General features: G+C 37.2%; 1 protein-coding gene across 14 annotated transcripts in view; it reads left to right on the top strand.

Moving 5' to 3' along the window:
* Positions 1-13313, top strand: part of PCNX1 (pecanex 1) — an 89937-nt gene that overhangs the window by 64045 nt on the left and 12579 nt on the right. For all 14 annotated transcript variants that reach the window (XR_006165132.1, XR_006165131.1, XM_032984603.2 and 11 more), the window contains 12 exons: positions 452-593; positions 2061-2238; positions 2640-2748; positions 3348-3477; positions 4586-4644; positions 5432-5647; positions 6076-6329; positions 7323-7553; positions 8440-8540; positions 9775-9925; positions 11674-11904; positions 12267-12541. Coding sequence is in view for 12 of the 14 variants with exons in the window: in XM_032984603.2 (XP_032840494.2) it covers positions 452-593; positions 2061-2238; positions 2640-2748; positions 3348-3477; positions 4586-4644; positions 5432-5647; positions 6076-6329; positions 7323-7553; positions 8440-8540; positions 9775-9925; positions 11674-11904; positions 12267-12541 (2077 nt within the window). In the remaining 2 variants the exon portion in view is untranslated. The remainder of the gene's footprint in view (positions 1-451; positions 594-2060; positions 2239-2639; positions 2749-3347; positions 3478-4585; positions 4645-5431; positions 5648-6075; positions 6330-7322; positions 7554-8439; positions 8541-9774; positions 9926-11673; positions 11905-12266; positions 12542-13313) is intronic.

Below are 13313 nucleotides of genomic sequence, written 5' to 3'. Positions count from 1 at the left end.
AAGTCTCAGATACTTGTGTTGGCAGGTTACGTATGCTCCTCTATGTTGTAGAATCATAAAACAAAATTCTTTTATTTTGAATGTGGTTGGAAAACATCCTTTTGCATGAGGTAAAATACATAATGTTGAACAGCTTCATCAGTATCAATGTTGAATTTATCAAAGAGGTGGCAACTCAGTTTTCCTGCCATGGGTAGTAAGCAAATAGCTTGCAAACTGTTTATTGTAATACATTATGTGTAGACGTATAACAGTGCAAGAACTGTACTGGGACTACTGACGGTAGCTTAGAAGGAGCTTCTCTTTATTTCAGTTAGATAAAACTGTGAAAGTCCACTATGAGAATATAGTTAGTGTTTGGCTCCACAATTCACTTAGATCAAGAATCTTTATTCTGATAGCTGAGTTTGATAGTGCAATCTGATTTCTTCTTTTTAATATATCTTGATAGATGCTGCACATGTTATGTGGTTTGAGAAACTTCACATTTGGCTCCTTTTTGTAGAGAAGAATATTATCTATCCACTGATAGTCCTCAATGAGCTTAGTAGCAGCGCTAAGAATATTGCTAGTCCAAAGAAACTGGATACTGAGTAAGTAGAAAAGGCTATTGGGTACTCTGAGTAGGTCTGCTGTGGTGGGAAGTTAAATAGTAAGTTCTGGCCTCCATGGGCCAGAACTTATGGGGTAAGAACAATTAATGCTATTGCCTTAAAACGAAGGCAGGGAACAAATAAAGTTTTTCTTTATTTGAAAGCTGTTACAGAACCAAGACACCTTGCTGACTTCAACTAAATGGAATATTACAGTGTTAACTAGGAACCCACATGAAGATCAGTCATTCAGTTCATAGCATATACTATAAAGATTGCAGGTTGCAGAATTATCTAGTACTGTGATAATCAGAATTTCCTTGTTGATCTTCAGAGTCTATAATATGATTATCTGGACTGCAAGTTCAAGATGGTGGCAATATGCTCTGGTATTTTGTCAGGTGTCCATTTAAGACTTGTGTCATGTTCCCTGAGTTGGTGTACCAACTTGCAGCCCCTCTACAGCTTTCTGCTCTCATGAAGGAATTCCCTGTGCCTTCCAGCCCCTAAGTATAATCTGTATCCAAATGGAATGGCACACTGCCTCTTAAATGGTGCCTCAGTTATATCCATCAAGCAGTGTATCTTATCTGACTGTCTCAGCAAATGAGAGTTCAGTCATAGGCCCTGCATCTTTTCACTCCAATAACAGTGACCAGGTGGCTTTTTCGGATTTGAGTTTCTATTGATTTAGAACAGAGGCATTGTAGAGAAAATAAATGTTAGAACAAAATGTGATGTGGGGGTGAGGGAAGGATGATAGATTTTGGGGGCATGGGTTTGGGTTATTTTAAGTTCAGTAATCCCTGTATCTAGTAAATTCTTGCTTTGGGTTAATTATTCTTACCTCTACAACACCTTTGGGAGGAATATTGCCATTACATTAGTGCTGTTTTTATAATCTTTTGATCTGTCAGTTACTATGTCTGAAAAAGAATATCACTAAGTTATTGAATAAGTTGCTGTTCCCTCAATATAGGTTAGAGCAGTATAGTCATGCAGGAAATAATGCTAATCTAGTGTTCATTAACATGTTCTTTCTGAGTAATCTAGAGCACTTCTAGCATTTTTGCATCTCAATATTCATAACCTAAATTGAAGACCAGGTTTCTGTTTGGAGTACAAGGATCTTTCACCTGATTTTTTTATTTTTTTATTTTTTTTATTTTTTTTTAAATTTTTTTAGTGAGACTCTTACAAATAATGCTAAACCTTGAACATTGATTGGCTTGAGAATACTGATCAAAAGACTGAGATAGTAACCCTTAAAAAAAAAAAATTAAGTTGTCTTCAAAAAAAAACAACAAACCAAACACAAGTCTTATACCTCTGAACTCCAAAAGCAGTCCCAGATCCAAATCTTGAGTTTGAAGAGATTTGCATTGCATGACAGTAACAATTTAGGTGGTCTTTAAACCCTTTTCGGACAGCAGATAAGTAACTGTTTTGTGTGAATTTTTTATACAGGTTGGGTGCTTTAATGATCACAATAGCTGGCTTGAAGTTACTGCGTTCATCATTCAGTAGCCCAACGTGCCAGTATGTCACTGTTATTTTCACAGTGCTCTTCTTTACTTTTGATTACAAAAGTTTTACTGAGACCATGCTGCTAGATCTCTTCTTCATGTCCATACTCTTCAGCAAGGTAACTTTTAACTTTCTATTTCAAGGTGCTTTAGGTCATCCAAAAAGGAAAATAGATAGTCCTAACTGATAGATAATTTTCTAGATCATCAGTCCTACTGGTGCTGTAATCAATGTGATAAGATAGCTAAGATTTCTGCTTCCCAAAACACATTTGCTTGAGAAAGCATGTGTGACTTCTTAAACATCTCATAAGTTTCTGTTAGCAGAACAATGAAGTGCATATTGTATCACTTCAATTATTACATCCTTTTTATAAGTCTCAAAGCTTCTGGTAGACCAATAGGAACTCCAGGGTGACCAGTAAATTCCTCAGGATATTTGTGTACTGCAAAGCATGTTGATTCTTAGCCAAATCACTAAAGTTTTTGTTTCTCTTTTTTTTTTTTTTTTCTCCTGTAGCTTTGGGAACTCTTTTATAAATTGAGATTTGTATATACCTACATTGCTCCTTGGCAGATCACATGGGGATCTGCCTTCCATGCTTTTGCCCAGCCCTTTGCTGTGCCACGTATCCTTTGAAAATGCAGACTTTTTCATGAAGTCATGTATTTTTTACTTCAGAATGTTGCGTTATAATGGATTATGGATTACAGGCTAAATCTACTAAATGAACAGGTTTGTCTAGTGAGTATTTTTGAAAAACTGTGCACACTTTCTGCCTTGCTACAATGCTACAGATTACACAGTAGGAATAAAATTCTGACATAGAAGAAACATGGAGCAGGAGTTGTTTCATTCTGAAAATGACAGAGCTTTTCTTCTGACAGTCATTCCTTCTAACAAGAGTCACCGACTGGTTTTAGTTATTGAGTTCTGCATTTCAAACTTCTGTAGACTGGCTTGAATGGAGTGTTGAGTTAATATTCTCTGTAGAATTGTGAGAAAAGGAATGACCACCGTGTCTAGTGCCAAATTTTCACTTATTTCTGGTTTTACAAACAAAAAATCCCCTTATTGCTGGAGATACTGCAAAGATATTTTGCTGCATAAAAATTCATAGAGATATTGATTTGTTCCTCATTAGTGTTGCTCTCTATTTCAGGGCTTCTCACAGAAGCCTGAAAATGTAGTTGTTGCTTTGCTTTCCTTAATTCTGTTATCCTACAGATTCTGCAATGTTGTTTGTCCAAGCAGCTGTGTCAGCTTTCTTCTCTACTCCACTGAATCCTTTTCTGGGAAGTGCAATATTCATCACTTCATATGCCAGGCCTGTCAAATTCTGGGAAAGAGACTACAAGTAGGTGAAATAAGACCTTTAAAGTCTGTGTCCTTTGTTTTTAATAATGTAACTATGGCTAAATGTATTGGTTTGTTTTTTTTGTTGGAGTGGTTTTTTCTTCCCTCCAAGTACTGCTTCCCCCCCCAAAGTAATACTAGTTTATAATGCTGAAAGTTTTCATTGAACTTGCTTATGAAATACTGTAGCATCTGTTTTCTTACACTGGCAACATTTGCTTTAGCCTAAGTAACTTCTGCTTAGAGGTATGCCATTTTAGTAATTTTTTTAAAGATAAAAATTACAGTATTGTCAAGTGCAATTTTAATCAGAAGGTGAATTTATGTACAAAAAGGTGGTGGTGGGGGCAGTTCATAACTGTATTTGTCCTGTGTCACTATTGTTCATTTCACATAAAACTGGCTAACTTCAATATAAAAATCTTCAAAGTAAATCTTTCTTGATCAATGTGGGATCAGTAGTAAAAGATTATTCTTGTCAGATTATACCTCCCTGTGCTTTATTTCTGAGAAGTCCACTATTGTTAATGGAGTGTCAGACCAGTGAAATGTTAGATAAACAACATAGGGTAAGATGAGCGGATAGTTCTGGTATTTATGGAGAATTAATTTTTCATTTCACTGCTTTATTGCTTGTTTCTCTTCTAACACCAGAACAGTTTAAAAACAATATTCCAAATCTTACATTAAAGAAGTAAGGTTGTAACTTCAGTCAGTGAAATAATAACTTTCTGAAAATTTCTCTTTCAGTTAAGTCTACTGGAATGTTATCTGTGCTGATTTAATTGTTTTTGTCACATCTAGAGCTTTGATGTCTATCTAAGAAAATATATACGTTTATATCTAAAGCTAAAGATTATTCTATGGCTACCTACTGTGGACAAACTTTATTAGGTATTGGATCATAATGCTATTATAGGCAGAAAATACTTTTACGTATGATAAGAGCAGCAAATTTGCATATAAAATGATTCTTAAAATAACGTTTTGAGACTTTCAGTAAGAATATTTTTTTTTAACAGTTTGTATTCTGTTAGTAGTTTTCTTCCCTTAAACTTTCTTACAGTAATAAATTTCATGTTAAGTATGCTTTATTTTATTATTTTCAGCACAAAGCGTGTGGATCATTCAAATACAAGACTGGCGTCACAGCTTGATCGAAATCCAGGTAGCTTTCATAGTCTGACATAGGTGGTTTTGTTTGGCGTTTGTTTGGGGGTTTTTTTGTGTGGGTGGGATTGGTTTTGGGTTGGTTTGGATTTTTTTTCGGGTGGATGGGTGTGATTTTGGTGTTTTGGTGTGTAAGGTTGGGGTTTTTTGAGTAGTGGTGGCTTTGTCAAATTTAAATGGCTTTTATAAGATTCATGATCAGTTTGCCCTCTGATGTTCTTCAACCCTCCCCAACCTTTCTGTTTTGTCTACTGTTATTTTCTCCTCCATCATCTCTCTCTTGCTTTATTCTTTAGACTGTCCTATAAATTTTTCATTTTTTCCCCTTTATGTGTGTGCTATACCACTTTATAATCGTAGTATGCATTAAGCGGTTTTGCTTTTTGTTATTCTTAAGTAACAAAAATACGTGAGGGTGTCTCAATGTCATGGTGATGAGACCAGTACAACAGTCATTACTGGGATACTTCTATGCTCATTTGCTTTTGCACTTTATTATCTGGAATAGATTGGTGGAAGATGCATGAGTGGAACTGAAGGAGTAATTTGGAAAATGGACGAGTGACTAAGCGGGGAAAAAAGTTGATAAAAAACACTAAGTATCACCTAGCATACATTTGGAGCAGTTGTCCCTTAAGAAGAGGGGAGAGGGGGCGTGGAGAATGACCTTGAAACAAGGTTGCTGTTAAGAAAAGTGTAGCATTCAAGGTGAAGTGATAATTGACATTCAAGCTTGATGTTTTTCTGCAGATTCAGATAATAACTTAAATCCAATCTTCCTGCAGGTTCAGATGATAACAACCTGAATTCAATCTTCTATGAACATTTAACCCGTTCCCTTCAGCACAGCCTATGTGGAGACTTGTTGCTGGGTCGGTGGGGCAACTATAGTACCGGGGACTGCTTCATCCTAGCCTCTGACTACCTCAATGCACTTGTACACCTTATAGAGATAGGAAATGGCTTGGTTACCTTCCAGCTGAGGGGGCTTGAATTCAGAGGTGAGTGTGTTTACACTTCCTTAACTGACTATTAAAAAGTGGACTTCTGCTTTGAGAACTTAAGTTATTTTAAGTTCCATCCTGTAAATTAATTACTTTGAAAATAGGCTGAAGGGCCTCTTTATGCCCCCCACCACTTGGGAAGAAAACTGGCTTGTTCTAGCAGAGTTGATGCTAAGTCTTTCTTTCCATTTTAGTGTAACATGGTTATCATAACTGATTCTTACAGACACCTACCTAAAATGTGATCCTAGAGTGGTAAATTAAGCTGTCCATATCTTTTGTGTTCACTGGCAGATAGTTCACTTGGCATTACAGAAATGTAATTGGAGATGGATTGGATTCTAAATGCTTTTAAACACAAGTCAACATTAAAGCAGTCATATAAAGTGTTCAACTTTTTCTTCTTCTCTCTGTTTTCTCCTAAGGAACTTATTGCCAGCAACGAGAAGTAGAGGCCATCACTGAAGGTGTAGAGGAAGATGAAGGTTTTTGTTGCTGTGAACCAGGGCACCTTCCTCACATGCTTTCCTTTAACGCTGCCTTTGGGCAACGTTGGCTGGCTTGGGAAGTGCTTGTGACAAAGTATGTTCTAGAGGGTTATAGTATCACTGACAACAGTGCAGCTTCCATGCTTCAAGTCTTCGATCTCCGGAAAATTCTCACCACTTACTATGTGAAGGTATGATTCAGATCAGTATGACCCTTGTGGGGAGGTAGGCTGGATTACATATGGGAGCTGCTTAATGTCTTCAATGTCTAATGCTTTTCATATGAGGATCATAGCCTGTGATACAAATTATAGATGTGTGAACACATCCATCAAAGGAGAACAGTTTGCTGTACTGATGATGAGGTGATGCTCTTTTGCATAAGCAGGGCAAAGACCCTGTAGTCTAGAACAGAGAGGATACTTTCTAGCTGAAGCTGTAGTAGAAACTTGAAAGATGTCACCCAGATATAATAGCTGTCTTGTAAATGAAAAGTTAAATAGTGTGTTTCACTTGGAGAAGGTCAAGATGCTTCAGTCTTTAAAAGCTGTCCAAACCCATCTTTGTTCTTAGAAAAAAAAAAAAAAAAAAAGAAAAAAGAAAAAAAAGAAAAAGCCCTGCCCCGCTTCAGTTATAAGAGGACTGTAGGCCTCAGATCCCTTCAGATAATCAGTTTGCTAATTGACATCTTTCATAAGCTACCTTCGTTTAGAGAGCTGAAAATTTTCAGGTTGAAATATGTCCAAGATACTTATTCACACACACACAAGTTGCTGTGTGTTTATCTTCCCCCCCACCCTCCAAACACAAGGGTGTTAAATTGTTTTTTATTTTGCATTTAAGTCTTTAGAAATTCAATATCTAAGCTTCCATGCTAACGAGTTAAAAATTCCTGTGTATTTGTTTTTCTGCAAGATTACAGTGAGAGTCCTGTCCCATACTTTTTTCCTTCCCTTATTCCTGCAGTATATGCTTCAGAAATCTTAAGTCTTCAAAAAATATGCCTGTATACAAACCTGTATTGTGATTTCTGTGCAAAGTTGTTGCTTCTGTGAGCCAAATAAATGCCACTGTGTGTCAGTTTTGTTCGTTATCAGAAAAATAATGCAAATGAGTTGAAACAATTGAGATTGACTTTTTTTTTTGTTGTGATACTGACTCGTTTTTAACTACTAATGTTTCAGGGAATCATCTATTATGTCACAACATCCCCCAAGCTAGAGGAATGGTTAGCTAATGAGACAATGCAGGAAGGACTGCGGTTATGCACAGACCGCAACTATGTTGATGTGGACCCAACATTTAACCCCAATATTGATGAGGATTATGACCACCGTCTAGCAGGGATCTCAAGAGAGAGCTTCTGTATGATATATTTGAACTGGATAGAATATTGCTGCTCTCGAAGAGAAAAGGTAAGTATGAACATGCAAGCAAAGCCATTCGTTATTCTAGGATGGTCGCAGTTTTTTTGTGTTGATTTGACTTAGAGGCTGGTTTAACACTGATTTTTAAAATAAAGGTTTATAATTGAAATACTAATTTATAGTTTACTGGGTTTGATCTTCTGTTCATGAGATGTGAATTTATAATTGAAATTTATGTGTTTAATGAAGGATCTGACACTTCAGAGTTCTGTTTTACTTCAGAGGGAGAAGATTAATTAGAAACTAATTTTAACAGGTGTAAGATTTAGTGTTCTGCAGTCAAATGACAAACAACAGCCAAAGAAAATTGATTCTCTCCAAGTCACAATCTTGTGAAATATTTTATGTAGGTATTGAAAATCAGGTTTAATCACTTGAATGAATGATACTGTTATCTAGGGCTTTATATACCCTGTGCAGCTACTACTGGCTTTGAGCTGAGAGTGAGTTTCCACTGAATAAAACTTTAGTCCAGGGAAGTTTCCAATTAACTCAGAATTATATACTCCTGACCAGTAAGTGAGAATCCACTTTAATCACTAAAAATATTTTTCTCTTAACCCATTATTTTTACTAATCAGCAGTTTGCATACAAGATACAGTGTTGCAGGCATCTGTTCAGCTTACAATTTGTCTTACTTCAGATATAGCACGTGTGTGTCTACCTTTGCAGGTATTCTATGTACTTACAATTTAAAAAGAAATCCTATTCAGAGTTTGAGCAAAGGTAACCGGTGTGGTAGGTACGTACACATGCTTGAGTTGGCGTACTTGTGTATGTGTTTGGGTCTTTTTACTACTTCTGGCAGAATGGTTTTTCTGTGGCAGTTTCTTTGGTCTGTTCACCTGACTATTCTTTTTTTCTTACTACAAGCCACTGGATTCAAGTAAAGATTCACCCCTGGTGACGTTGTGTTACGGACTGTGTGTTCTGGGGCGGAGAGCGTTGGGAACAGCTTCACATCATATGTCGAGGTAGTAAAATATTGTTGTTGTTCACTTCCCTTCCTCATAATACCTCTGAGTGTACTAGATTAGGCATTAGATGAGTACCTCTTCATAAAAGAAACAGGAATTTAATGTAATCTCTCCTTAAACTGCACATATATGCTGTGTAACTTGTCTTTGCTGTAACAACCAGTGAAACGTAACCGAAGAACATCAAGTGAGGGAGAACTTGAATTTGAGGGTTTTGTTTTATCGAACTAATGCAAGGTGAGAATTCTGATAAGGACAAGAACTGGTTGAGTTCTAAAAGTAAGCTACATTTCCTACTCTAAACATGTGCCCTATATGGATATAGGGGAAGAGGAGGATAGCTTCTGAAAATGAAGAATATACATGTCTTGATGGAAGTTAGATCAGACTGTTATGATAGTTTTCATAGTTAAACTGGCTCTGGCAAGCAGTTGTTTTGTACAAATCTCCTTCAGCTCAACACTGTCATCATATGGCAACCTCTTTCTCCCAGGCTGGCAGCCTCAACTTCTTTTAGAAAGCCAATGTAAAATATAGTTGTATAGCTCAGGAAATCACAAGGTGATTGTTTAAAAATAAAATAAAGAGAAGCATAATGAGATGTGGAAGCTATTGGTCAGCTGAGTGCTGACTGTAAAAACCTGTTCTACTTCAGGTGCAGGGAAGTAGTTGACCAATTCTTCTAAGTGCCAGCCAATTGCCCCTAGAAGGTCTTGCAGATATGCAGTTGCAAGAATGATCAGAACATATTTGATTTCTTGCTCTTAAGTTAGCTTAGTAAAAGGAAACAATGCCTTTAAGTGTGAGGAAGTTGTCAAGATTTTTATTCTGTACTCAAGCATGCACAGCTGAAACGACATATCTTCCTTAACTGGTCCATTGTAGTGTTAAATTCCCTGAAAAGAATTCTGGAGATTATTAAAGAGAATAATGTCAGGCATTCCTCACAGTCTTCCTGTTTACTTTAGTCTGTGTAAATAATCTGCTGCATGTATGGTTTATTCATTACCTGTTCAGAGCACATAGACATCTGGTGTCCAAGCTTTGCTTACACACACATCGTTACTCATATGTTCTCTTCTCCCTGTCTTATCCTGTAAGTTATCTTAATAGAGAAGAGTTGTGTGCCATTGTGTACAGCTCATTGTTTTTCTGCTCTTGCCAGTGATGATAATTGTGGATGTGTTTATGTTTAATATTTGGGCTCTTCAATTTTTTTCCCCCTCACCAGTAATCTGGAATCCTTCTTGTATGGCCTGCATGCCCTATTTAAGGGCGACTTCCGTATATCTTCCATTAGAGATGAATGGATCTTTGCTGACATGGAATTGCTGAGGAAAGTAGTGGTTCCTGGAATACGGATGTCACTCAAGCTACATCAGGTGAGAGATTACACAGGAAGATATGTCCAGATCTTCCTGTTTCTGTGCATTCATTCTTTTAAGTGGCTGGGAAAGAGCAAAAAGAGGAAGAGGATAAAAGGCCATGTGATAGAGATGGACAGCTGAAAATGAGGGAATATCATGTGTTATCCTTTGTTTTATTATAGCTCATGTGGAAGGTGATATAGAGGAAAAGGGAATGCAGTTTATGCTCAGAGCTTGAAAATCACATCACCTGTAGATCAGAGAACATGTCAAGCCCTGTTTCATATCCATCTAGAGATAATTTCCTTATGTGCATCCTCTCTGATATTTTCCTTCCCTCTTCTCCTCCCTATATATATGTAATTGGCTTAAAAGGTTATCATGTCTTTCAAAGCTGCACAACCCTCTCCTCCAATGGGGATTTTTTCTTTTTTTTTTTTTTTTTTTGCCTTCTTTGCAGTATTGTAATAACAGACACTTTTGGCATTAATCATTGATCCCATCAATGATTAATGTAAGGTTTTAAGTGGGAATGAGAAAGTTGCCTTTCAATAAGTTGAAATTGGGGTTGGTTTTTATGGTGAAGAGGGGGTGAAGACAGACAATCTCAAATTCTGTCCAGTGTGTCTGTTAACTAAACTCAGCAAGTACAAGAAAGCACATACTGAGTTACAAGCACTCAGGACAGGGGAAGGAGGGGGAAGTGTTAGTACTCTAGAAGAACAGATTGCGTGAAAATCATTAAGTAGGCAAATCTTAGTTACACTGTTTGGATAATAGAGTTTCTGTTTTGCCTTCATTGCAGAGTCTAGAAGTCCCTCAAAGCTAGCAGTGATTGAATCAACTCCTTCATGTAACACAAACTCCCTGAATTTAGCAGAATGCATGTGTTAGGAGTACATGTACCAAAGCAGAGTAATTACAAAATCATTGTTGAAACCAGCAGAAGTACCACTTCAACAGCTCTGAAGTGTTCTCAGTATATTTCGGTTACTGTGCAGAATGGGCTTGAATTAAGTCGAAGAATGAAAAGTGACAAAACTACAGATCTCTAACAATAAAAAAATTTGTTTTTCTTAACATTACTGTATTAATCTATAAAGGGTGACTATTCACTTGCAGTGCAATAGCATATCAAGAGTTCAGCCAGTGTTGGAAATTTAGCTATTAACCACTATCCTTTTTTAACCAGAAAGGGATGTGACCCAATACTGAATTGAACTTGCAAATTTTGTGTTTATATGACTAGCAGTAATGTAAGTTGTCTGATAGTATCTGATCCTGAAATAGTCTGTCATCAAGTACTAATGTGAACTTTTTAATAGAAAGTACAGATAAATCTTGGGTTTTTTCCTGTTGCTATTTTCATGTAATACAATCTTAGTGAATAATAAATGCTTTACTTGAGCGTGTTTTACAGTTGGAGACCTGTGAATAAGCAAAGAATCTAAAACTAAAATGCTTCTGCTTTAGATATAAATTAGTCTAAAAGTCAACTAGAAATTTACTCGAATCAATAATAGGCAGGTCCTTCCAATCATTTTGGTTTTAAGTTAAAAAAGGAGGCAAACACAAGCAAACAACTGATCTGTTGGAAAAGTGCTTGTCTTTAACAATGTTGTTTAGTAGGTATCTGATATTTTTGACGTCTGTATAATGCACTGAGCCTTTCAAGAGTTTGAGGTGTAAAATGTTAGATTTTTATTTGTAGTTACATCTGAAATGTTAATCATATCTTACTGAACATGTGTTCTTGGAAACAGGATCACTTCACTTCTCCAGATGAATATGATGATCCTTCTGTCCTTTATGAAGCCATAACAACCCATGAAGAAAATCTAGTTATAGCACACGAAGGAGACCCTGCTTGGCGGAGTGCAGTTCTTTCTAATTCTCCCTCCCTCCTTGCTCTGCGTCACGTGATGGATGATGGCACCAATGAATATAAAATCATTATGCTGAATAAGCGGTATCTCAGTTTCAGGGTCATTAAGGTAAACTTCTGTCACACTGTGGAATGTGCACAATACGTTGTGGTGTATGTTAATAACTATACCAAACTGCTACTTCAACTGAAATTGTTATTTTTTGTCTCTGATCTGTCATTGCTAGGGCTGCTTCTTCTTACATAGTGGAAGTATTTAATCAGAAAATCAGTTCTCATCTCATTCTTGATTTGCTTTGTTCTCACTGTTGCAGCACGTGTGCCTAAGTTCAGCCTTTTAAAGAAGTGAATATGAATGCTTGTAGTTCTGCACTGCAGTATTGCATGCACTCATGAAGGCCTAGCTATAGCAAAGCAGTCATCACATACTCTGCTTCACTTTGACATAGCCTTTCTACTTGGCTTTTGCAGGTGAATAAAGAGTGCGTGCGTGGCCTGTGGGCAGGACAGCAGCAGGAGCTTGTCTTCCTGCGTAATCGTAATCCAGAAAGGGGAAGTATCCAAAATGCAAAACAGGCTCTGAGGAACATGATCAACTCTTCCTGTGACCAGCCAATTGGATACCCCATCTACGTCTCACCTTTGACTACTTCCTATTCAGATAGTCATGAACAGCTGAAGGAGATTCTTGGGGGAGCTATCAGCCTAGGGAACATCAGAAACTTCATAGTGTCTACATGGCACAGGTGAGCTGAGGAAATGAGTTCTCATTAGTATGTGTTCATGCTCTCATAGCCCATTATCTAATCTTGTGCATGCCCAACAGAGCATAACTTAAAATACACAGTCATATAAAAATAAATAAGCCTTGACTTTTATTTCAGGTACATCTGTAGCGTATGGCAACTGCTTTGGTACAGGATTAATCTTTAAGCCATATAAGTAATATGCCACAAACTATGTAAACAAGAGCTCAGAAGAAACAAGACAAAAAGTCTACATGCAAGAGCTACAACTCCAGTTCTAATGTCAGGTCTGACAATGAGAGACAATGCAACTTCTGTATTTTTTTCAGTACCATCACTTTTGTAGTCTATAATGCCATCTTTACAGAATTAGGGTAGGGTTGCAAGGTTCCCGTTTGGCAAATATTTAGCATGCTGTTAGGGTATGTTCATACATAGTAACACAGTCTTTAGCTGTTGTTCAGAATTTCATGAGTGCTTATAAATATTCTCTATGTCAGAGCCAGAACAAGTAACTGGAGTGATAATAATATAATCCTTCTTCCACACGGCCCCTCAGTAATCTACCATGAGAACTTTTACTGCACTTCTGTCCCTTTAGGACTGTGGCTGCGTAAGCAACAGTGGCAGCTCTGTGTGGCGTCCAGAAGCGTACATCCCACTTCTTACTAGTTCCAGGAGCTGGTGCCATAGCTGGAACAGTCCTCTAACTGTTCTGATGGTCATATTTACACGTAGACATCTACAGCACATCAAAACAGAATGTGCTGCT

Source organism: Tyto alba, unplaced genomic scaffold (genome assembly GCF_018691265.1).
Source record: "Tyto alba isolate M040663 unplaced genomic scaffold, T.alba_DEE_v4.0 Super-Scaffold_18, whole genome shotgun sequence".
In the NCBI taxonomy this organism is placed as follows: Eukaryota; Metazoa; Chordata; class Aves; order Strigiformes; family Tytonidae; genus Tyto; species Tyto alba.
The sequence above is the reverse complement of the archived record's forward strand: the minus strand, read 5'-3'. Positions and strand labels throughout refer to the sequence as shown.